This window comes from Labeo rohita, chromosome 16 (assembly GCF_022985175.1).
Source record: "Labeo rohita strain BAU-BD-2019 chromosome 16, IGBB_LRoh.1.0, whole genome shotgun sequence".
In the NCBI taxonomy this organism is placed as follows: domain Eukaryota; kingdom Metazoa; phylum Chordata; class Actinopteri; order Cypriniformes; family Cyprinidae; genus Labeo; species Labeo rohita.
In genome coordinates, this window is record NC_066884.1 from 35,682,904 (window position 1) to 35,708,857 (window position 25,954).

General features: G+C 35.3%; 2 protein-coding genes across 2 annotated transcripts; both read left to right on the forward strand.

Annotated features, from left to right (window-relative positions):
• The first annotated feature begins 839 nt into the window (after nt 1-839).
• lin28aa (lin-28 homolog Aa) lies at nt 840-14,532 on the forward strand. Its single transcript, XM_051131349.1, has 4 exons — nt 840-870; nt 1,567-1,742; nt 7,755-7,939; nt 14,322-14,532. Exons 1-4 carry the CDS (start codon nt 840-842, stop codon nt 14,530-14,532), a joined length of 603 nt encoding a protein of 200 aa, XP_050987306.1.
• A 3,216-nt stretch (nt 14,533-17,748) lies between these two features.
• On the forward strand, nt 17,749-24,112 carry mecr (mitochondrial trans-2-enoyl-CoA reductase). The gene is given in 11 exon segments (XM_051131343.1): nt 17,749-18,062; nt 18,141-18,238; nt 19,598-19,632; nt 19,634-19,730; nt 19,824-19,967; nt 20,043-20,145; nt 20,844-20,946; nt 21,113-21,186; nt 22,219-22,279; nt 22,412-22,484; nt 22,598-24,112. Coding segments are annotated over 11 exon segments (1,143 nt in total). The 5' UTR covers nt 17,749-17,871; the 3' UTR covers nt 22,762-24,112.
• The last annotated feature ends 1,842 nt before the right edge of the window (nt 24,113-25,954 follow it).

Here is a 25,954-nt window from a genome sequence, read left to right on the forward strand (position 1 = left end):
AAATCTTGTTAATGAAACAATAACTCAGAATTAATCGAAATGTAAAAGATTTAGTAGCCTAGTTATGAGCATTATATCCTGAGTACCCCTTCAATAAATAATAATGCAATTTAGATCGTGTCAGTGTGACTTTAGTGTCATATGTTCGCCTTTTCCAAAGTGTCATCGTGGAAACGAACATCTAATGTTGGGTTTTGGTCACCTATGTGTGAAGGAGTTTGGGGGCCGGACGTTTGCGCGGTGGTCTCCATGTGTGATTGGCTTGTTTTGGATTGAGGGGGGCATCCATTGAGGAATTGGTGTTGGTCATCCTGGAGGGGAGAGTGATTGGGAATCACGTGGACTTGACCGAAACTGGGAGAGAGAAAGGGGGTCGAGCATGAGAAGTATCATCAGTTCAGGGCAGTCACCGAAACACTGAGAGCTCACCTGGAGAACCGAGATTTAACGCAAACATCCCACACTGAACATCAGGAGAAAAACATAGAGGAGGCGAAGACAGGAACCCATGGCAGAGGGTAGGCCCATGTCATTTGTTTTTTGGAAGTTCTGGTCCTCAACATAAAGGTATACATCAAGGTGTTGTTTGTTCAGGAGACGCGGGGGTTGGGGGTCCACGCATTGTCTTCAGGTTTCTTCTCCGTGTCTTTTCCTAATGACCCCCACTCCCTCGTGTACGCCTTTAAGTGAAGGTATCGTGGAGCTTCTCTTTGTTATACCTGCGTTTTTCTTGAAGACTGAGTTGTGAGATTGCTTTCATGAGACTTGAGGAAGGTTTTAGGCCCGCGCTTGTCGCAGAAGGGAAGGAAAACGAAAACGCGGATTTTATTCATCTCAACATGGGTTCAGTTTTACACCAGGACTATCAAGGTGAAGTAGCAAAAAGTACGAGTGTGTTCTGCGACGGGTTTGACCCCTTTTTAAACACATCTGGAAAACTCTCCATCACTTTGGAGAGAAGCATCTAAAAACCAGCATCTTTAAATTAATTGATTTTTAAAATTTATATAAGCCTATTAATTATTCCAAGATTCTTGCACTATAACGAAGCCATGTTCTGATTTTAATTTATTTAAATTAAAACAAATATGACAAATGTATATAATTAAACAAAAAATAACAATTATAAGTGAAGCTGTTTAAATTGTTTTATCAGTGGCATTTCCTAACTATTTTACGCTTTGGCTAAATAATACTGCAACATACATGAAGAGAGTATAGTAAATTCTTTTTTTATTAGGCTACAATGCAGGCTAAGACGCTTTCATTACAAATATGTCTTCAAACCTTTTTTTTTTTTTTTTTTTTTTTTTGTAGGTATTTGTAAAACTATAAGAGATATCTAACCAGATATGTTCGATATGTTTGAAAATTTACTGTGGAAATAATTTTAAACCGCCTCCATTGGTTAGGTCTGTCATTTTGGCGGCAGTTATTTTAGAACGTATGTTTCGAATGTATCTTTCTCTTACATTCGAATTTTGAAATTTCATCTTTGAATACATGCCTGGATACATATATTTTCTCTTGTAAAACCAGTGATGGTAAATGTAAATGGTTTCGCAGGAGGCTGTACGAAAACAGAGGAGGAGGAGGGGCAGGCCGCAGAGGAAGACCCTCAGTCTTACCACGGCGTGGGCGTGTGCAAGTGGTTCAATGTTCGGATGGGTTTTGGGTTCCTGTCCATGAACACACGAGATGGTGTGCCTTTAGAAACTCCAGTCGACGTGTTTGTCCATCAGGTATGTGTTGTGAAACGTGCATATCAGGTAATTTCCTGTAAAATCACCCTGGTTCCCTTAAAACAAAACAAGATTTTTCCACTGACATTTGGATTATTGCAGAAAATAAGCTCTGTGACCAACAAGCTTATGATTCTTAAACGCATGTAAACATTTTGTTTATTATGATAATCTTAACAAATAAACACAACTTTTATGAATTTCAAACATAAATAGATTATAAACACAATAAGAGTGTTTAATATCCCTGACAACCCCTGTAGTTCCATTTAGCCGCTTTTTTTTAAAGTAAAAGCTTTAAAAAAATAACAAGGAGGTATTACAGATGTATTTTATATCATAGAATAAAAAATTAAAATATAATGAGCTTGAGGGTTTCTGCAAGTCTTAAAAAAAAGTCTTAATAACTCTTATAAATTTACCATTCCACAAATTAAGGCCTTAAATACATCTTAAATCATAGCAGTAAGTCTATAATTGATAAAGTCGTGGCATTAAATGTTGCATGCATTGCTAAAATTAATATCTTCCTTAGTATTTTTTGTCTTGTTTTCCAGTGGAAATATCTAAAGTAAATAAATCAATAAAAAAAAGAATAACACAAATATCTGTAAATGGCGTATGAAAACTACAGTGTACATGAATCGATATTCCCTTAGAATTAAGTTGTTTTACCATTGGTGGTCTATTAGTGGATATTTGTTCTTTTAATCATCAACTTGCTTAATCAATTTTATAGAAAAAAAAAACAAGACTTATGTAATTTAGCTTTTTAAGTAAAAGTATACTGGTTTAAGAATCTTTAGAATTTAGACTGGAAAACAAGAGAAATATATACAAAGAATGAATGACTTTGAGTTTTTTTTTGTTTTTTTTTTTTTGTAAAATGAATTAAAAGTTAACTGATATTGGTAGTAAGCTGTATTTTGAAATTTTGAAGTGTTTATAAATCAGCTGACTGTGTACTCCCTAGACATTTAAGTAAACACATTGATGTATTTGAATTTATTCATTCAATTTGGTCTTTAAACAGTCTCTTTAAAATTTGCAGAAAAACTGAAACACCACAGACCTAAATTCAGGCATTTTATCAAGAACCTATTCAAAACACAATTGACAAGGATGATAGAACCACTTGTTCTGTATGGGATTATTTTTGTGCCAATAAGAATGAACGTAACTTTATAAAACTGAACATAACTTTCCAAGAAACGATCAAAAATATGCCACTGCAAAAGAAGAAAAACACAATGAAAATGAAAAAATGAACTCAGTCGCACGAATTTAACATGCTCTTCAAATATGCTTCATTCTTTGTTAATGATTTTCAAAGAATCGTTTTCGCGAATCATGGATTCTGAATGCGTTGCCACAGCTTTCGCTTACGCTTCGCAAATTTTCGTTTGCTGTTTTGGCACAAACCTCTCGTGGGGGCGGGCTTAACAGCGATCTACTCTGATTGGCTAATGAGCTTTTGATGGACAGTTGCTCTCTGAACTGGAAGCACAGACGGTGACGTCAGTGGCGCAATACGTCGTGCTTTGTTTATAGAAACTATCAGAACTGTTGCACACTGTACATGAATAAAACTTTTATTGATGTTATTGATTAACGTTACTTTAGCAACACAAACTTACTTCAAGCTGCCCTGAGGGACAAGCTAAGGTGGAAGATGATGCCGCTCCGTGTCTCTCCTGGGAGCTCATCTTTAGAAACTAAGAGACGACCGTAGGTGAAATACTAATAACATTAATACTTAATATAAACAAAGCACGACGTATTGCACACTGCAACAACTTTCCAATATGTGCGCCACTGACGTCACCGTCTGTGATTCCAGGTCAGAGAGCAACTGTCCATCAAAAGCTCATTAGCCAATCAGAGTAGATCGCTGTTAAGCCCGCCCCCACGAGAGGTTTGTGCCAAAACAGCAAACGAAAATTTGCGAAGCGTAAGCGAAAGCTGTGGCAACGCATTCAGAATCCATGATTCGCGAAAACGATTCTTTGAAAATCATTAACAAAGAATGAAGCATATTTGAAGAGCATGTTAAATTCATGCGACTGAGTTCATTTTTTCATTTTCATTGTGTTTTTCTTCTTTTGCAGTGGCATATTTTTGATCGTTTCTTGGAAAGTTATGTTCAGTTTTATAAAGTTACGTTCATTCTTATTGGCACAAAAATAATCCCATAGTTCTGGGGTTTGGCCTACAAAAATATGTCATCCCTGCAGCACTCTATTCAAGCTTATTTGCATTGAACCCTTATCCGTTTGGAAAGCCAACATCTGAAACCTAAAACTGCTTATTTAGCTCTTAAATGGCTGAAACAATCACTCCTGATTGTCCAAACACAGCATCACTTCCCAGACAAAGTGTTTGAACTTCTGCCGTAACTGCATTTTTCCACATGGTATGGTTAGTATTTTCCGTCTTTACCTCTCAATTTGCATGTAAGTGCCATGTCTTAAAACAATAGTCTGGCCTGTCAGCAAGTGTACCCTCAAGGAAGATGCCTATAATCTTGTTTCCTGCCATAAAGTCATTAGCCAGACACGTCTATGCTATTGAAGTAGCATTTAGGGACCAGTTCTTCTTGAGGTGGCCAACTGGGTGGCCATTTGTGTCTCAGAAACCTACTACAGCCCATAAATTTGCAACTTCATTTACTATAATTTGGCACATTTAACACATCACAATCCCAGAGTTCTTAAGAGTAGAGTAGTATTGGTCATGTAGTACTTTGTTTAGTTGTTGTTGGTCTGTCAGTTTGCAAACTTAAGAAATGTAAAGTGGTTGATTGGGGTTTTCAGTAGACAAAGCCAATGCAAAATGGCTAATACCATAATATAAAACAATAGCATTATTTTTTGAATACAGCTTAATTATGCATATGCGAAATTGCAAAATAAACACTCAGTTTACTTTGACAAGGTAGCAACTGACCCAACGGAAAGTGTTTAGTTCTTTCAAGATGGCCAGATATTGGCCAGGCCGATATATCGTTTCATCGCCACATCCATTCATGATCCACGTGCTGCACACACGTTCGGTTGTGACAGCGGGCCTCAGCTACACAATATTAACTCCACTGCTCTTTGTGAGAACAGACAAAAGAAAGAGAGCATGACAGATCCTTTCTTTATTTGTGGACTTGCTTCCTGTTATGTCACAACCTGATTGTTTGTGATTTCTCCATCACCTGTGTGACTGTTACTAATGGATTGTGCATGTCCATACAGTACAGACCCTGGGTTTTTTTACTGTAGGAAGAGCTTTAAAAGATGCCTTGGAGCATTAGAGGACGTCAGGGGCATGTCAGTGGGAGGAAGGGAAGTTGGGGGTTGGGGGGTCACACGTGTCTAGGGAAATAGGTTAACGGTCACTTTGACCGACACACAATGGACGTACTTGAAAGGGAACACTGCATCTGCCACAACATAGTTGTAACCAATGATGTTTTCACAAAACATACACAGCTACAGATCCTCGTTGGCTCCATTGGGGCCTTTTACATCACATTAGTAAGAAGATCTGTAATACTAGACCTCTAAGGCTAAACCCAAACCTGATGATCCACTGACAGTGTGTTTGATACATTGGTCTTATGTCAAGTGTATTAATAAAGATTTCTCCTTCATTCTCAGTCTTCTGCAAAATGTTGACAAATGCTGCATAAACTCTAACTGATATACGGCATCAGTTCAAATATGTGACCCTGGACCACAAAACCAAATTATTTGAAACTGAGATTTATACATCATCTGAAAGCTGAAATACTGAGAAATACTGAGAAAATCGCCTTTAAAGTTGTCCGAATGAAATTCTTAGCAATGCATGTTACTAATCCGAAATTAAGTTGTGATATATTTACAGTAGGCAATTTACAAAATATCTTCATGGAACACAATCTTTACTTAATATCCTAATGATTTTGGCATAAAATAGAAAGCGATAATTTTTGCCTATTGCTAAAAAATATACCCATGCTACATAAGGATTTGTGGTCCAGGGTCACATATTACTCTTAACACCTAATATTACTTTACAGATGTGCATCATAATTTGTGCATTACAGTAATGAAAATTATATGTTTTGCCTGAATTGTAGGCTACTGACAATTGATGGAGGAAGATAAATATGCAATTTCAGTCATGGAAACAGTGCTCAAAATTTGAATGTTCATATGCAAAATATTATTTCTATAATCTCTACATGCACTCATTGTGTTCATCAACATTTATGCATTTGGCAGATACTTTTATCTAAAAGTACACGGTCCACATTTACGTTTTTTATCACACAGTGCATTTGCTGTATGGCATCACTGCCATTGTTTGGTGGCAGATGAATGTGAATTGCAACATTCTGTGCAGAACGTGCATTTTTATCTAGGATGCAGGAAGTAAAGGGTAGCATTAGTTGTCTGTGAAATATGGCCTGTAAAAGACTTTCGGTTAAAGGTTCACCATAAAACAGAGCTGTCAACTTGTCTTGTTCCAAACATATGATATCTTTCTTTCATTGAACACAAAAGGTGAATTTTCCGAGGACTATGCTTTTCTGGTTCCATGCAACGATAAAAATAGGGACCGAGGCTTTCAAGCTTAAAAAAAAAACATAAATTGTCATGCAAATCTTCTCAAGCCACATGATAGCTTTGTGTGATGAACTGAACTCAATTTTGTAAACAAATCTTTCAGATCAGTTGTGTGAACATATGCATTTCTATCCAAAGCAACTTATATTGCACTCAAAGTGTACAATTAAGCAGTTCATGCATTATCAAGGAACTGAACCCATGACCTTGGCATTGCACATGGAATGCTCTAATTTTGTGCCTTGGGAATGCCATTTTTTATTTTTAATCCTGAAAGCTACACTTACATTTTATTGTAATGTGTACAGTAAAGAGGGACAAGTCTTAAAGTCACAATTCCACAAGACAAGTATTTTCCTATGTATTATGTTTTCCTACATCTAAACATAAAATCGAAAAAAAAAAGCAAAGAGGAAAGTTCTTGGCAAATGGAGGCAGGTCTGATTGCATGTTATGAAGGGTTTTCACTTTTTGATTTAAAATGTCAAGGTTAAAAAACATGCATTGATGAATCATTCACAATAAGAACAATAACATGCATTTAGAAAACAGACGTTAAATTTTTAAATATCATTTCAACTTTAAGAATTCCTTGTTTTATTTTCCATGGAAGAGAGAAAGGCATACAAGTTTGGAACATCATGAGTGTGAGTAAATGATGGGTGAGCTATTCCTTTAAATAATTAGTTTAGATGCTCATTTACACACTGCAGTGGGAGCTAATTCTTCACTGGGAAAATGTTCGCCCCCAGGACAGACTAAAGCCAAGCAACCATGTGAAGAATTTTTCTGGACCCCACAGCATCTTCCTAGTGGTCAGTGAGGGGGATTAAGAGACCTGCGTGTGCTGTGGGGGATGTGTGTGTGTGTGTGTGTGTGTGTGTGAATCAGGAATGCTGTAACCTGGGTCGGGGGATGGTGAGGCATGGGTTTTTCACACATAAATCACTCGCTTTCGTTTTCAAATCCTGTAAGAATATACATTACACAACACAGATGCACATACGCAGATAGTTAAATGAAAAGTTCACCCAAACATGGAAATTTGCTGGAAATCTACTCAGGCCATCTGAGATGTAGATGTGTTTGTTTCTTCATGGGATTTGAAGAAATGTAGCATTACATCACTTGCTCACAAGTGGATCCTCTGCAGTGAATGGGTGCCGTCAGAATGAGAGTCCAAACAGCTGATTAACACATCACAATAATCCACACAACTTCAGTCCTTCAACTTCAGTTGCTTGAATAGAGTTCAACAGTAACACAAACACTGTGACCAGATGTTTAGTATTTTCAGCCTAACAGCAATTTCTTGCCTTCTGCATGTAATTAGTTCAGAATCTCTATGAAAGTGGATTTGGTGTGGTGACCTTACTGACAGTGTTTCTCTGTCCTTCACTGCCTCTCTCAGAGTAAACTGCACATGGAGGGTTTCCGCAGTCTGAAGGAGGGTGAGGCTGTTGAATTCACCTTCAAGAAGTCTTCCAAGGGTCTTGAGTCTCTGCGGGTGACGGGTCCTGGAGGAGCTCACTGTCTGGGCAGCGAGAGGAGACCCAAAGGCAAGAGCGTCCAGAAACGCAGGGCCAAAGGAGACAGGTGAGTCATCTCAGAGCTATGAACTCTTCAGAATAAATGCTTCAAAAGAGGGTTTTCGCAGTGATGTCATAGAAGAACTATTTTGGGTTCCCCAGTGAACCTTTCAGTGATCAGAGAAGAATATTTTTAAAATCTAAAGAACCTCTTTCCAATATTAAGAACAATTTTGTTTGAAAAGTTCCATGAATGTTAGAGGTTATTCATGGAACTCATCAATTGCAATTAAAAAGCTTTATTTTAGTAATATGATGATTCAGATATACCACTTTACAAACAATAGTCTTTGTAAAACTGGGGTAGTGAACAAAAGGCTTGGTTTCCTCTTCATTACTAAGACTCATGTGTGAGTCCAGCAGCTTTATTTTAGATCTTTTGCTATTAGGATGCCTTGTTTGGCTGGTCAATGCTGTTCCATGTCATGTTCATGTCAAATATCCACCAGTTCTGGTTTAAGAATAACAATGTGCAGTAAACAGTAAAACTGTTAGCACCACAAACCAGTGTGTTCTTAATTAAGAATACATTAAAATAACATGGTAAGACACACCAATCTGCAATATCAAGAAGCAAAAGAATCTTTTTTTATTTTTTTAAATAGCTGGGCTATTTTACACATGGCAATGGCCATTTTAAAATGACATCATAGGAACAAGTTAAAGTCCTATTTTGTCTTATTTTGACATGGTATCTTTAATTGTAAAAGTAAATTCAGATATTTAATATAAATGTCACTGGGGCAGTACCCTTTTAAAGATACACTTTTTGTGCCATATTTACACCTAAAGGCTGCTTATTATTGTCTAAAGTGTACATATTATTAACAAAATGGTACATTTGTAAATGGTACTGCTCCAGTGATAGCTTTTGTAGATTTTTTCTGAGAGTGTAACAAATAAATTTACCAAGACGTTGAATGACTTTAAGTATAAAGCTTGTCAAACTGATATTTGTATCCCAGTTTAATTTAGTATTCAGTGATTTAGCTTGAGGTGGCAGAATAGAATTTATTAAGACTAATACATTTCTGGTTGACTAATACATTTCTAATACAACAACTCATTTGTGACTCTGGACCACAAAACCAGTCTTAAAGGAGGACTCCACTTCCAGAATAACAATTCACAGATAATGTACTTAGCCCCTTGTCACCCAAGATGTTCATGTCTTTCTGTCTTCAGTCGTAAAGAAATTATGTTTTTTGAGGAAAGCATTTCGGGATTTTTCTCCATATAATGGACTTCATTGGTGCCCTGATTTTGAACTTCAAAAATGTAGTTTAAATGCAGCTTCAAAGGGCTCTAAACGATCCCAGCCGAGGAAGGAGGGTCTTATCTAGCGAAGAGATCGGCCATTTTTTTTCGAAAAATAAAAATGTGTATACTTTTTAAGCACAAAAGCTTGTGTAGCACAGGCTCCGGGATGTGCGTCCACGATGCTACAAATCACATCTAAATTCATCGTCTGTGTACTCCGGCTCAAAAAGGTAAAGTATGGCGAAAAACTCCATCTTATTTTCTCCTACAACTTCAAAATCGTCCAACATCATTGTACCTTTTTGTTTGTAAACAGCGTTTGACTTACTTGCACTTCCTTAGTCTTTGCACGTTCGCTTTGTAAACACTGGGTCTGTGGTTCCGCCTACGTTCCGCGTGACCTTTCGACGTGATTCAATAGCACGTAGTGTTGTGGACGCGCATCCCAGAGCCTGTGCTACACAAGCTTTTGTGCTTAAAAAGTATACAAATTTTTATTTTCCGAAAAAAATGACCGATCGTTTCACTAGATAAGACCCTTCTTCTTGGCTGGGATCGTTTAGAGCCTTTGAAGCTGCATTTAAACTGCATTTTGAAAGTTCAAAATCGGGCACCAATGAAGTCCATTATATGAAGAAAAATCCTAAAATGCTTTCCTCAAAAACCATAATTTCTTCACAACTGAAAACAGAAATACATGAACATCTTGGATGACAAGGGGGTGAGTAAATGATTTGTAAATTGTTGTTCTGGAAGTGGAGTTCTCCTTTAAATAGCACAGATATATTTGTAGCAATAGCCAACATTACATTGTATGGGTCAAAATGATTGATTTTTCTTTTATGCCAAAAATTATTAGGATATTAAGTAATAATTATGTTCCATGAAGATATTTTGTAAATGTCCAACCGTAAATATATCAAAACTTAATTTCTGATTGGTAATACACATTTCTAAGAACTTCATTTGGACAACTTTATTTCTCAATATTTAGATCTTTTTGACCCCTCAGATTTCATATTTTCAAATAGTTGTATCTCTGCAAATATTGTCCTATGCTAACAAACCATACATTATTGGAAAGCTGTATGTGTAAATCTCAGTTTAAAAAAAAATACCCTTATGACTGGTTTTGTGGTCCAGGGTCACATTTGTGGAAGGGTTGATGTGGTTTTTTTTTGCCATTTATGGCTCTGCAAATATTAAATATCTAAATTAATTTGATTCAGAATTAAGATTTAATATCGCTGGATTAGTCTGACTACATGAATTTATACCGAAAAAAGTCATTTTAAAGGTTACAGCAGGTTATTTTGTTTTGAATGATGTCACGTACAAATTTTGATCAAAGTGACGCCATGCATGTTTGTTCTTCAGTTTCACTTTCTGGGCCTTGAATGTGTGTAACTACATGATTTTACTTCTGATTTTACATTCTGTCATTGTATTTTAAGTGCACACGGAACTGATAAAACATTTATTAAATCGTGTAAATGAAAATTTTAGAACAGTCTGAATTTTAATACTTAGCACACATGTACCTGTAAATACACTCAGTCACTATTTTATTTTTTCAGTTAATCTTTTAGGTGGCAATTGACTTTTAGCACCTTTTACAGTGCATGGGTCTTTTCTCAACATCAGTGTGTAGTGCTATAGTGTGTATGTTTTATCAGCCCATAGAGAGAGCCTGAAGCCTCACTCTGATCTCTCCAAAAATGTGGTTTGGTCAGTTCACCCCTTTCACCGGTTCTTCCCCTTCCCCCTCCCCTGCCCTCGGTTAGGGCTGCATGGACAGGCTGTCGATGTGACCCGGATCAATAACTGTTTAAAACGCCTGGTCACTGATGCATTTATACCTGATAGATATCCCCCAATCCTGAGGCTGTTGTTTACATCTGAAAGCCACTTTAAATATTAACTGCAAGGATTTGATTTTTAGGATTTTTAGATTTGATTGGTAAAAAGAATTGATTAAAGAAAGGGTTTTTTTGCATACATAGAGCGAGGAATTTATTTCATGCTGTTTTTGCTCCCTAGAGCCAAATGGCACCAAAATAAACCTTTCTCAGCTCTCAGTGCGATTGTAAGTTAGAGGCGTATCATCTGGCCCATCGGTCAGTTCATTCTGATTACTGTGAAAGACACTGTGTTGACAGTATCAGATCGTTATATCCTCAAAGGGTCTTGCGAGGCCCGCGTTCGATACATCCCTGGAGCACGTTGCCCCTTTAAGAAAACCACATCTGTCCATCATGGTTATTCATTCAGCTCAGTGGACTCATAGCATTGAGCTCCATTGTTTTACTGAAGCAGCCTTTGTGAAAAAGAAGTGCACTTTAGCATACTTTTAAAGAGACTGCTTTTTACAGAAACAATGCAAGAAGAATATCTTTAAGTGTGAAGTGAAAGTAATGTTTTCAGAATCTTAATAGCATGTTATATACAATTAATTTATATCCTATATACATTATATACAATTAATTTATAGTAATTTGTATGTTTAATATTAATTTATATAAAATGCAATTATTTGTTACTGTTGAAACTTATGTAATTTCTATTGAAACTTGTATGTATTTAAATATATTTGTAATTATACATTTGAAGTGGCAGTTCAACACATTTAAAATCTTCATTTTAAAAATATTAAACACAAGTTATAATCAATTACTTTATGCATGCTTTAGTATGTTAGTCAACACATCAAAATGAGTGTACTTTAAAGCACAACAAATTTTCAATTTAAAATGTACATTAAGTAAAACCTTTAATTTGACATTATTACAAAGTGCACTTTTTTTAAAGTGTGTTAAAAAACATTCATGAAAGTGTCTCTCTGAAGTGGCCTTTTATTTCATTAATGTTAATCTGTGAGTGCAATTATTTTTAAAAATGCACTTTTTAGATTTAAAGTACACTACAAGTGCACATTCAATACTATTAAGCACACGTCTTTTTCACATGGGTGAGCAGAATGTGTGACTTCAGGATGCAGAGGAGAAAACGCAGCGGTTTATTTAATTGATAACAGATGAAGGTGCCCGAGAGAGGTCAGGGGTCAGGATTGCCATGGAAACTGCATGTGTTTAGGGACTGGGTGGGGTGGATAGGGGTTAGGACGGCAAGAGGTCATAGTTCATAGGTTGCTGCTGCAGCTTTTTTCAAACAAAGGCCGTCATTGCCTTCTGCACGCTTGGCCTGCTGTCCGTCCGTGTCGCATGATGAAGGCCTCGGGTCAGTGCCTATAAACCACCAGAGCTGCTCTAGTGTCCCCCAAAAGTCCCCTGTGCCCTGCAGTCACCCACATGACCTCAGCTGAGTGGACATCAATGCAGCAGCGACTGCCCCATACCAAGCACCCATATGCCACTGGGAGCTACGCACATGGCCCTCCTCTGACTAATTGTGTAAACTCTGACAGCCTGGGCATGAATGGACATTCAGGAAAACATGTTTTAAAATACACTTGGTTAGATTAAAAAAAGCAGTGTTTTATTTCATTTGGAATATTTGCTCACGTTGCTTGGCAAACATTAACCCTATAAAGCTTACATATTATATTTGATGCACAATGATCTCTAAGTTCTCTAAATGATCAATATGATCTTCTGTCATCTTATTGATAGTTTAGACTTTCTTAGCAAGTAAAAGGTCTTTTAGTATACAGTTGAAGTCAAACGTTTACATACACCTTGCAGAATCTGCAAAATGTTAATTATTTTACCAAAATAAGAGGGATCATACAAAATGCATGATATTTTTTATTTAGTACTGACCTGAATAAGACATTTCACATAAAAGACGTTTACATATAGTCCACAAGAGAACATAACACAATGTCAACACAGTTGAATTTATAAAAAAAAAAAAAAAGAAAATGACCGTGTTCAAAAGTTTACATACACTTGATTCTTAATACTGTGTTGTTTTTTTATTTAGTGATGGTTGTTCATGAGTCCCTTTGTTTATCCTGAACAGTTAAACTGCCCACTGTTTTTCAGAAAAATCCTTCTGGTCCCACAAATTCTTTGGTTTTTCATCGTTTTTGTGTATTTGAACCCTTTCCAGCAATGACTGTATGATTTTGAGATTCATCTTTTCACACTGAGGACAACTGATGGACTCATATGTGACTATTACAGAAGGTTCAAACGTTCACTGATGCTCCAGAAGGAAACACGATGCATTAAGAGCTGGGGGTGAAAACTTTTTGAAGATCAGGGTAAATTTAACTTATTTTGTCTTCTGGGAAACATATAAGAATCTTCTGTAGCTTCTGAAGGGCAGTACTAAATTAAAAAAAATATGATATTTAGGCAAAATAAGAAAAATTTACACATCTTTATTATGTTCAAAAGTTTTCACCCCCTGGCTCTTAAAAGAGAAGTCCACTTTCAGAACAACAATTCACAATTCACAAACTCACTCTCTTGTCATCCAAGATGTCATGTCTTTATTGGGAGATGACAACTGATAAATATGTGCATTTTTATAAGTAGTCTTAGTTTTACTGTTATAAAGCTCTTACTGATTTACATTACAAGAATTTTCTCTTAAACTGCATGCATGAAATTGCATATTTTTGCCTATTTTGGAGCTCTGAATAAAACTGAGGTGTTTTTCCACCTTGAATATAAGCTTCATTTTGTCCTATATCATGCTATATGAGCCATAAAAGCTTGATGTAACAAAAAAAAACATGCAAACTTTGTGTGTGTGTGTTTGCCACTACTCAATTTTCAGGTTCTGTGGAGAACCTTGAACATCCATGGAACCTTTCAAATGCAGAAAAGGTTTTTTATCATTGAGCGTGTTCACTGAAAGGTTCTTTGGGGAACCAAAAATGGTTCTTCTATGGCATCACTGCAAAAAACACCCTTTTGGAACCTTTATTTTTAAGAGTGCAGGGATTTTTTTTTTTTTTTTTTTTTTAGTTATCAGCATTTTGTGCTACACGTGAACACACTTAATCACTATTTTCTATTCTCAAAGTGTTCTATAAGTCAGGGTTCCATAAATCCTGTTCTGGATTTTATCAAGATATGAGTCAACCACTTACATGCTATTGTTCATATGGTGATTGTTTGATGAATTTAAGGACATTTACCATTATAATTGTTCTACAGGTGTTACAATTGTGGCGGTCTGGACCACCATGCCAAAGAGTGCAAGTTGCCTCCCCAACCCAAAAGATGCCATTTCTGCCAAAGTGTCGCACACATGGTCGCCAACTGCCCCGCCAAAGCCCAGCAGTCATCTCAGGAAAAGTCTAGCGGTGTCCAAGAGGTGAAAGCGGAGCACAGTCATTCCCCGCCACCCACTGGAAGCACCGACTGAGACAGCAGAGAACGGTGGGACGACGCTTGAAAACCAATCATATCACTATACTGGAAAAACAAATGCTTATGCTGCTGTTGGAACTCCCTCAGGTCTATAAAAGCAACAGATGAGAAGAATGTAACTTATTATTATTAGTTTAACACTCAGGAATAGAGCTGCTCTCAGGAATTTCAGTACAATGTTAGGTGTATTTACAGAAGTCTCATATCTCATAACCACAAAACCTGTCATAAGTAGCACAAAATACATTTTATAGGTTAAAATCATAGAGTTTCTTTTATGCCAAAAATCATTAGGATATTAAGTAAAGATCATGTTCCATGAAGATGTTTTGTAAATTTCCCACCATAAGTATAACAAAACTTGATTCTAGATTAGTAATATGCATTGCTAAGAACTTCATTTGGACAATTTTAAAGGCAGTTTTTTCAGTGTTTTGATTTTTCTGCACCCTCACATTCCAGATTCTTAAATAGTTTTATCTCAGCCAAATATTGTCCTATCATAACAAACCATCAATGGAAAGCTTATTCAGAATCTCCATTTCAAATTTCAAAATTGACCCTTATGACTGGTTTTGTGGTCCAGGGTCACAAACAAACCCTGTTCACACGGATCTGCGTAATCTGCTAAAACTCTATGTTACTTTGTAAAGAAACGCTATGCGCTTGCACACATATGCACACCTATAGACTGAACACGTTATAAAATATGCATTGCAAATTAATGTTTTTGTAGTTTACACAGACATTACCAGTATCATTTACAAAAACATTCAAGTTTGCATTTTCAGCCCCTTAAAACAACGTTGTCATTTAGATTAACAGCTAAAACGCACTAAAAGTTTTCCATATTTAGTTAAAAAAGACATTGTGTAAACAACCCTAAACGATTTTTAAACTGTTTTCTCTACTGAGCTTGGTGAGAGTTGGCGAAAGGAATATACTCAAAACAAAGGTCTTATTCTTACCGTTTATTGACTGATTGATGCATTTGAATGTTTCTTGTATTTCTTGATGCTTTTATGAAAATTTTTTGGTGGTGTTTTGGGGTGGGTTTAAGTAGGGGATTTGGCAGTTGCCAATTTTGCAATAGGCTGTCCTGATCACCAGGGACCAAATGAATGTTAAACCGCTGATATCGCTTTTATAACCAGCGGCTTCTTTTACACGTGTCACTAGTGATCTGTGGTTATCTTTAAACAATAACACACTCTATTAGACATGAAAGTACATAATCAATCACACTTTTATCTCTAAACTTCAGTCAAATCTCGGCTTGATATTTGCTATCTTGTCTTAAATGCTGCTGATCTGTGTGTCTGCTAGCAATATATTTTGTTATTTGTCTTTGACAATTGGCCTCAGGGGTTTTCTTGGAGAGAGAAAGAGAGAACTAAGTTATTATTTCGAACAAATGTTGCCCATTCCTACGTTGATGGTGAAGACATTGGCTCCTTTCTCTAGCTGCCTGTATTGTTTGGAATGTATTTAACAGCCTTTTACTCCCATTTTACAGGAGGAGCTGAAAGACTTTGAGACATATTTAATATATATGCATATATATATATACACATACTGTTTATGTAAACCTATTATTAGCCTTTATGCATAGTATTTATTTATAGCAACGTGTTCTGCATCTTCTCCACAATGTAAAAGAGATTCAGGCTCCTACCTCAAGTATCTCAGAATTGTTTCCTAAAATACCTCAACCGTCATGTGCCACGAATCAGCTGATATCGATGAAATTGATTTGTGTTTGTTTGTTTTATTGCACTGATTTTGTTATATCGTGGAGCATTGTGATTTCTCTGTCTGTGCTGAAGTCTGCACAGCACTGTGCCTCATCTTACAGATTTTTGTTTTATATTTCAGTTGCTAATTGACCTAAAAATGCCTTTTACTTCATTGTTGAATCATGACTCTGAACTCAGGAAGTGTATTAGATTACTCAAGGAGTGTGAGGATGACATGATTTGTGACATGAATTATTTTATTATAGATCCATATCATTATAATCATTTGATTTATTGACTTTTTGAGATTTGTGGATCAAACAGGAATGTATATCCTATCTAGAATGTAGTGGTTGCCTCTTACAGAAACTGGAAACATTGCCGATATCTAATCCATTCCATTATGCAATAATATTTAAGTTGCTGTTTTTGTTGTATTTAATAAAAGAAGGAATCATACAAAGTTTTGCACCATTTAGACGTGTTCATGCTGTTTTTGACTATCCTGTTGAACTTGGGAATCACTTCTTGAACATTTGAATGTAATGTGAAGTTTTCAATGGTTTGTCATTTAATAAATTTAGTGGTGTGTAAGAAAATAACTGGCTGTGACTACTTCTTCTCTCATTATATTATTTATGGATGAATTCCCTACCCCAAAACTGCCATTAAACTTTATAATCGTTTAAAGTTATGGAAATTTCTACAGTCAACATAATTAGTTACAATCTCTATAAAAGGTGCATATATTCTGGTTTAACAACTACATTTGTGACCCTGGACCATAAGGGTCATAAGGGTCAATTTTTCAAAATTGAGATTTATACATCATCTGAAAGCTGAATAATTAAGCTTTCCATTGATTTGGTCGAGATACAACTATTTGAAAACCTGGAATTTGATGGTGCAAAAAAATCACAATATTGAGAAAATCGCCTTTAAAGTTGTCCAAATAAAGTCTGAACAATGTATATTACTAATCAAAAATTAAGTTTTGATATATTTACAGTAGGAATTTTACAAAATATCTTAATGGAACATGATCTTTACTTAATTTCCTAATGATTTTTGCCATAAAATGAAAAATCTATAATTTTGACCAATGCAATGTATTGTTGGCTATTGCTACAAATATAACCCAGCGACTTAAGACTGGTTTTGTGGTCCAGGGAAACATTTATCTTGATTTTCCTCACGTATCTCACGTGTCTGCACGCGCGTATATTGTGAACTTGATGGTAAATTTAAGCGTCATCTCATGAATATCAATTACGTAAATTGACGTATCGCCCGGTAAGCTTATCTGATTGGCTAAAAGACAGGCGTTGGTAAGTGGGCGCTGGTCAGGCTGGCCAATGAACGAATTTTACGATACAAAGAAAAAGGTTAATGGGCTTGGGTTATGATTGGACAGTCCAGGACGTGCGTGATCTCGTTGCTATTTAATATTCATTAACAGCGTCTACGCCTCTACTACAGGGTTTACGGTACCAACATGGCCACTTACTTGACAGTAAACATGGACCTGTGCTCGCTTGTGCTTATTTAAACGTTGCAAGGCGATGACATTTTGATATCTGATATATCACAACTTTAAAATGAAACTATCGCGAGTCGCATCTTTTTTACTACGGGGACCTCACGTTTATCGGACAGCAGGTCCCGTGTCTTGCAGTGAGCGGATCAGATATGGAGCTGTCCTCCTTAAAACCAACTACTCCGTGTCTGCAGTCAAAGACAGCACTGCACTTTTGTACAGAAACCACGGCGAGCCCTCACAAGTTGTCCAGTAAGCATATCATAACCATAGATAATAACATGTTGATAGTTTTATAAAGTGAACAGCGTTTTCTGCATATATTGACAGGTTGGAGTCATTGGATCTGCCCCAAATGGGACCTGAAAATGTCCTGGTGAAATTGCTGGCGGCTCCCATCAACCCCTCTGATTTAAATATGATTCAAGGCAAGAGCAAAGCATTTCATAAATTGACTAAATAATGCATTACCAAAGCATTGACCCTTGGTGGACAAATGCAGTCACTGACAGAAAGCACAGGATATTTGATCAAATTTATCCTCTAAATCAAATGAAAAATGTGAAATTATATTTTGCTAAAAGAAAGTAAAGGCTGATTTGACATTTATGCATTGTGATATTATTTTAACAACAAATCTTATTACCATGACATGCCTGGATGATGCATGTGTTGTTTTTATAATTCCCGTCATTCTTAAAAGCGGTTTTATTTGTTTATTTACTTATTTATTTAGTGCTGAAATTAAGAAAAAAAATCTAGATTAATTCTGTTTTTGATTTTTAGTTATTTTCAGCATTTATATATCATTTTTTAAAATTTATTTTTTTAAGATCTTTCAAGTAAATTGCAACAATGAGAACAATACTGAACAAAATGTTTTTGCATTGCATAATGAGAATTGAGTGGAAAATATATTGTTTCTTTCTGTTAAACCAGGAAAATTGAATGCAAATATCTTTAAAAATATGTTTTTGTATATTCTTCCACTGTCATTACACCTAAGCACTGACTCATAGTGGACAAATGCAAGTCATTGATAGTAAGCACAGGATATTTAGTTAAATTTCTCCCCAAAATCAAACAAAAAATGTGAAATTAAATTTTGCTTAAAAATGTAAAGACTGATATTATTTTAACAAAATTTTCCCCACAAATTCTCATTACCATGATGTGTCTGGATGATGCATGTGTTGTTTTTGTAATTTCCATCATTCTCAAAAGCGATTTTATTTGTTTATTTACTTTTTAATTTATTTTATTTCTTTATGCTGAAATGAAGGAAAAAAATCTAGATTAATTCTGTTGCTGATTTTTAGTTATTTTCAGCATTTACATATAATTTAATAAAATGTATTTATTCTTTTAAGGTATTTTAAGTAAATTGCAATAATGAGAACAATACTAAACAAAATGTTTTTGCATTGCATAATGAGAATTCTCATTACCATGACGTGTCTGGATGATTCATGTGTTGTTTTTATAATTCCCATCATTCTTAAAAGTGATTTTATTTATTTAGTGCTGAATTGAAGGGAAAAAAATCTACATAAATGCTCTTGTTGTGTCTTAGTTCATTCCAGCATTTATAAATAATTTTAGAAAATGTATTTCATCTTTTAAATAAATTACGATAGTGAGAACAGTAATTAGAATGAAATGTTTTTGCTTTGCATAATGAGAACTGAGTGAAACATATCATGTTTCTTTCTGTTAAAGAAACTCTGAATTGAATACAAGTGTCTTTCAAATATGTTTTTGTGTATTCACTCACTGTCATTACATAGGCACATATGCCATCCTGCCTGAGCTTCCAGCAGTGGGGGGGTAATGAGGGTGTGGGCCAGGTCATGGAGGTGGGTGACAAGGTGAAAACACTCAAGGTGGGCGACTGGGTGATTCCAAGAGATGCCGGCATAGGTGAACATTCAGTTTACATTCATAAGCCTGGTATGGTAAATGTGATCATCAGTAGCTTTTAAATCTACAACACCCCTGCATTGATCTGCACAGGAACGTGGAGAACAGCAGCTGTTTTGAAGGCTGATGATCTGGTGACTTTGCCTAAAGACATTCCAGTACTGTCTGCTGCCACTTTGGGAGTCAATCCATGTACAGCTTTTAGGATGCTCACAGACTTTGAGGAGCTTCAACCAGGTTTGAAATGCTTAATTCAATCCAAACCACTCATCGCACAACAAAAGTCAAAATGTAGTTAACTCTAAATTTTAGGAGACACGGTCATCCAGAATTCAGCTAACAGTGGCGTCGGACAGGCTGTTATCCAGATTGCTGCTGCTAAGGGCATCCAAACCATCAATGTCGTCAGAGACAGGTAAAAATTACCTTAAGGGAATCGTTCACACAAAATTAAAATTTGCTCAGCCTCAGATGAGTTAAGTAGATAAGATTTGGGTAAATTTAGTATTCCATCACTTGCACACCAATGGATCCTCTTCAGTGAATGGGTGCCGTCAGAATAAGAGTCCAAACAGCTGCTTAAAACATCACAATAATCCACAAGTAATCCACACCACTCCAGTCCATCAGTTAACAGCTTGTGAAGCAGAAAGTTTGTTAAAAACAAATCCATCAAGGCATTTTAACTTTAAACTGTCACATATGTCCAAAATACCAGTCCATAATTCATAATAGTGCATAATCTTGGATTTATATAATGATTTCTAAGTCATTTATTCCTGCTTGACATGAAAGCAATACAGTTTACAGCAATAATAGCACATATGAACAGATTTGGAAAAGAAGCATTGTCACAAATTTAGAGTGTTTCATGAAGGGATTCGTCTTCCGGTCCACTGAAAACTCACATTCAGGCTCTGAATAACTTAGAAATGTAAAAGAAATGTATTTTTTAAAAGGCTCTTTCACTTAGAAATTTACAGAAGTAAAATGGGATGTGACTGCTGTTTCATGTTGACTTAAAATAATTTGCTGTAACAGCTGAAAAACAGCTCTTTGTATTGTGACTCAGTTGATTTTTTTTTTTATAAAGCAGTTTGTTTATCGTTTTAGGCCTGACCTGCAGCAGCTCTCTGACAGACTTACAGCACTGGGTGCTACACACGTCATCACAGAGGAGACATTAAGACAACCAGAAATGAAGGAGCTTTTCAAAGTCAGTGTTTCTGCTTGCCTGAAACATTCTAACGCTATATTTACCTATATAAACTGTAATTGCTTGGTCTATATTTGAATTGTTTTTAAACATCCACATACAGATACATTCTGTAGCTTGAAAGAGATCCTGTATTTTGATAGTGTTTGGTGCTTGCTTTTACCAGTCGTGTCCTCGACCTAAACTGGCTCTTAATGGAGTTGGAGGAAAGAGCGCCACAGAGCTGTTACGTCATTTACGGTAAGTGGCTACATTACCAAAACAGAGAAATAAAAATGTAAAAAACATATAGTGCAACAGTGTCCACCGACTACTTTAGTGGCATTCATTACAGAAGAGTTTTTTGAATGTATTTTTTCCACAAAGCATACTAAAGCACCACTAGGGGGCCTCAGCAAATTATATTATATTATATTATATTATATTATATTATATTATGTTATTTTATATTTATATAATGTAATTAAAAATGCTAAAAAAAAACATGAAAATTGAAATTAAATCATACTTTTCCCTAAATAACTAACATTTTAAATGAAGAACATACACTAACAGTCAAAAGTTTTTTAATTTATAATAAGATTTTTAATGTTTTAATTTAATTAAAGAGGTCTCTTCTGCACACCAAGCCTGCATTTATTTAATCCAGTGTACAGCAAAAACAGTAAAATTTAAAAATATTTGTATTGTTTAAAATAGCTGTTTTCCCTTTTAATATATTTTAAAATATAATTTATTTCCTGTGATTTCAAAGCTGAATTTTTAGCAACATTATTCCAGTCACATGATCCTTCAGAAATCATTCTAATATTCTGATTTGCTGCTCAAACATTTATTATTATTATTATTATTATTATTATTATTATTATTATTATTATGTTGAAAACAGCTAAGTAGAATTATATACTGACTCCAAGCGTTTGAATGGTATAATGTATAATGTTACAAAAGCTTTTTATTTCAGATAAATGCTGATCATTAGATCTTTATATTCTTAGAATCCTAAAAAAAATGCACTCAACTGTTTTAAACATTGATAATAATAATAACAATAATAATAATAATAATAATACATGTTTATTGAGCAGTAATTAGCATAAAATAGCATGATAATCAAAATGTGAAATAGTAATATTTTCAACCGCTGTTCTAAAATGAATCAAACCAGCCAGCGGAGCAACATTACAAACTCTGATTTGTTCAAACGGGACCCTTGCTGAGCACTATGTATGAGGTCTATAAATAAATGAATTAGGTGTGTGTGTTCCTCAGAAGTGGAGGGAGCATGGTGACCTACGGTGGGATGGCCAAACAACCAGTCACTGTTCCAGTGGTGAGTTTGACTGTGTTCAGCTTGTAGATCAAACTTGATATCTGACTTTATATTATTATAGCGGAAAATTCCTAGTCATGCTCCTGTCATGTGGTGTACTTTGCAATTATAAATGTCTGATGTGTTCTTTAGAGCGCACTGATCTTCAAAGACGTGAAAATAAGAGGTTTTTGGGTGACCCAGTGGAAGAGAGACAACAAACATGGTGAGTGTCTCCAGAAAACATGTTATGTATCCATTGAGGCTTTTCTAAATCGTGCTGTTGCTTGAGGATCAATAGAGTTTAATCTAAAATACCATTTGCCACCTTTGCGGTAGATGAAGACGCCTTACGTAACATGCTAGATGAACTCTGCGTCCTGATTCGTGCTGGGAAGCTGTCGGCTCCAGCTTGCACCGAAGTGAGCCTTCAAGACTTCAGAAAAGCCCTGGAGAACGCCATGAAGCCATATGTGTCCACCAAACAAGTTTTTGTCATGTGACCCCGTTTGTGTCTCGCATGTTCTCACATGTGTTTGTTAAGATCTGTGTAATCTTAAATCAAGCCCAAACACACATACAATATGTGTGACATCAAAGTCCAGTGAGCTTTATCAGCTTCACTACGGGGTTTGCCTTTGGTTTTGAATGCATTGCAATTGATTATATTCTTAGTATTTATGAGCATCATAAGGATTATCAGTCCATCAGACGTCAGTCTGTTTATTGTGACTGCATACAGATAACCGGATAACGTACAGAGAGTATGAGTTTGACTAGTTGCCAGGAAAGACTGAGCATTTATTTTATTTTAAGCATCTTCAAATAACATTTTAAGAGTCAAGCATGTAAAAAGACAGATTCAGGTTCATATTAAAGACAGACATTCGTGTCATTTATAAAACCCCTGTAAATGAATAATGAGAAATGACATTTAAAAAGACAAACAACATTTATTACAACAGTAATAAATTGTGACAGTTAATGAATAAAAAAGGTTTGCTAAAACTCATTGTTCTCTTGGCTTTTATGACAAAAAAAAGTATTGAACAGATGAAAGCAGTTTCACTTTGAAAGTGACTTTATCGATGGAGTAACTACTAGTTATGACTAGCTGTTTCCATCTACATATTTTTATGCACATTTGGGGATATTAAACACTGAATTGTAAAATGTGCATAAAAAAATGTGCAATTGAAGATTACCAGTGTTTAATCCAGTAAAAAAACAAACATATAAACTACGGAAAACCCATTTGCCAAATAATTCCTTGGATCTGCATCAAAAACTCACATGACTTTACCTAAACAGGTAATGCGATTAGATAACTGAACTAACCAGTGGGCCGATCTCATTGCACAACTCTAATATTGTTTCAGTCATTTTGAAATGCCTGAACCAAAGTCTGCCATCAAATGATTAGGTATAATCACCTCACAGAAATCTCAGAAGATTGCGTCAGGCATCCGAACACAAGATAACGTGACAGCGTTTGTTATTGTGCTTCATCTGTGCTCTCTGAGGCGCAAGTCATTTATTATGTAGGAAAAGAGTCACAGACTTCCCCGGTTGCAGCAACTTTATTTTATCCGGTTATTATTTTATTACTGATACTTTTCACCTGTTTCCAAGAAAGCAATGCCGTTCGCTTGAACACATGGGATGGCAATTGTTTTATTAGATATTCCCAACTTTAGATGTCTACTGTACTGTGTTGTTGGTTGAGTGAGTGTTCCTACTGCTGGCCTAGCTTTTGAAAATAGTATTGCAAAGTAAAATTAGACATCATTACGCTCTATGACATAAAAATGTACCTTATGTAAACAATGGTTTAAGATTAAAAGGCTGTGATTACCTTTTGTAATTTTTTTTGTTCTGTAGCAAAAACAACAACAACAACAACAACAAAAAAGAGATGCAAACTCAGAATTCAGAGAAAAAAAGTCAGATTTGATAGACACAGCTGAGGTCAAAAGTTTATATACACCTTGCAGAATCTGCAAAATGTTATTTTACCAAAATAAGAGGGATTGTACAAAATGCATGTTATTTTTTATTTAGTACTGAAAATTTCACATTAAAGATGTTTTATGTAAGAGTCCACAAGAGAAAATAATAGTTGAGTTTATAAAAATGACCCAGGTCAAAAGTTTATAAACACCTGATTCTTAATACTGTACTGTGTTGTTACCTGAATGATCCACAGCTGTTTTTTTTTTGTTTTTTTGTTTAGTGATAGTTGTTTATTAGTCCCTCGTTTGTCCTGAACAGTTAAACTGCCCGCTGTTTTTTCAGTTCCAACAAATTTTTGGTTTTTCAGCATTTTTGTGTATTTGAACCCTTTCCAACTATGATTTTGAGATCCATCTTTTCACACTGAGGACAACTGAGGGACTCATATGCAACTATTACAGAAGGTTCAAACGCTCACTGATGCTCCAGAAGGAAAAACCATGCATTAAGAGCCGGGGGGTGAAAACTTTTGAACAGCATGAAGATGTGTGCATTTTTCTTATTTTGCATAAATATCATATTGTTTTCATTTAGTACTGCCCTTCAGAAGCTATAGAGGATATCTACATGTTTCCCGGAAAACAAAATAATTTAAATTGACCCTGATCTTCAAATTCAAAAAGTTTTCTCCCTGCGGCTCTTAATGCATTGTGTTTCCTTCTGGAGCATCAGTGAGCGTTTGAATCTTCTGTGATAGTTGCATATGAGTCCCAGTTGTTGCATTGTGAAAAGATGCATCTCAAAATCATACAGTCTCTTACAATCATTGTTGGAAAGGGTTCCAATTAGGGCTGCCAGTCGATTCAAATTTTTAATCTAATTAATTACATGATGTGTTGATTAATTTGAAATAAATTTAAACTAAATAAATATGACTGTGAAAATACCCAAAAAAGATCATTTAAAGCTATTTTTGTGTTAAAAGAGAACACTTCAAGTAGACATTACAAATTGTAGCTTTAGAAATAGTTTTTTGATTCAACAGGCTGCAACGGCCTAACGTAAACTATGAAACGTAAAAGAAGATCATTTAAGAAACATCTCTATATTTTCGCTAACAAACCGCTTTGTTACCAACAGTCTTAAAAATACTTTCTTTTATGTTCCACAAAATAAAGGTTTGAAACAACATGAGGGTGAGTAAATGATGACAGATTTTTATTTTTTTTTTTTTTTAATGGGGGTGAATTATTCCTTTAATGTTTTTATTATTGTTATTATTATTATTAAGATTATAAATAGTATTATTTATTTAATTTTTTTTAATGAATTTATACTGTAAGTAAGAAACTAAATCTGCCAGCAGGTGGCGGTAAATGTCTTTATGAGTCATTCATTCATTCCTCCGATTCTTCAAATGGCTGATTCATTCAGGAATGAAGTAATTGGCTGTCTTTATAAATGGGCCTTTGAATCACTGATTCACACCATTCGTTCAAAACAAATTCATTCAACTAAAAACTAAAATAGAAATTAAATTTAAACAGTGTTGCAACAATTCTGCTATAGCTTCAAAGGTATGTTCTTTGTAAAACTGAACAAAAACACATAATATAATGTTTAAAATATAACACACTATCAACTTCTTATTTACTGAACTAAAAAAATTAAGTTTAAGCTTGTGATAGATCGGGACAAAATCAGCACTCGTGTCATTGCTTTTGCTGCCCGTGTGATATGCGA

Coding starts and splice junctions, on each gene's coding strand:
- lin28aa (XM_051131349.1), top strand. CDS start 840: ATGGGTTCAGTTTTACACCAGGACTATCAAG. Junction 871..1,566: donor TTTACACCAGGACTATCAAG/GTGAAGTAGCAA, acceptor ATGGTTTCGCAG/GAGGCTGTACGAAAACAGAG. Junction 1,743..7,754: donor TCGACGTGTTTGTCCATCAG/GTATGTGTTGTG, acceptor TGCCTCTCTCAG/AGTAAACTGCACATGGAGGG.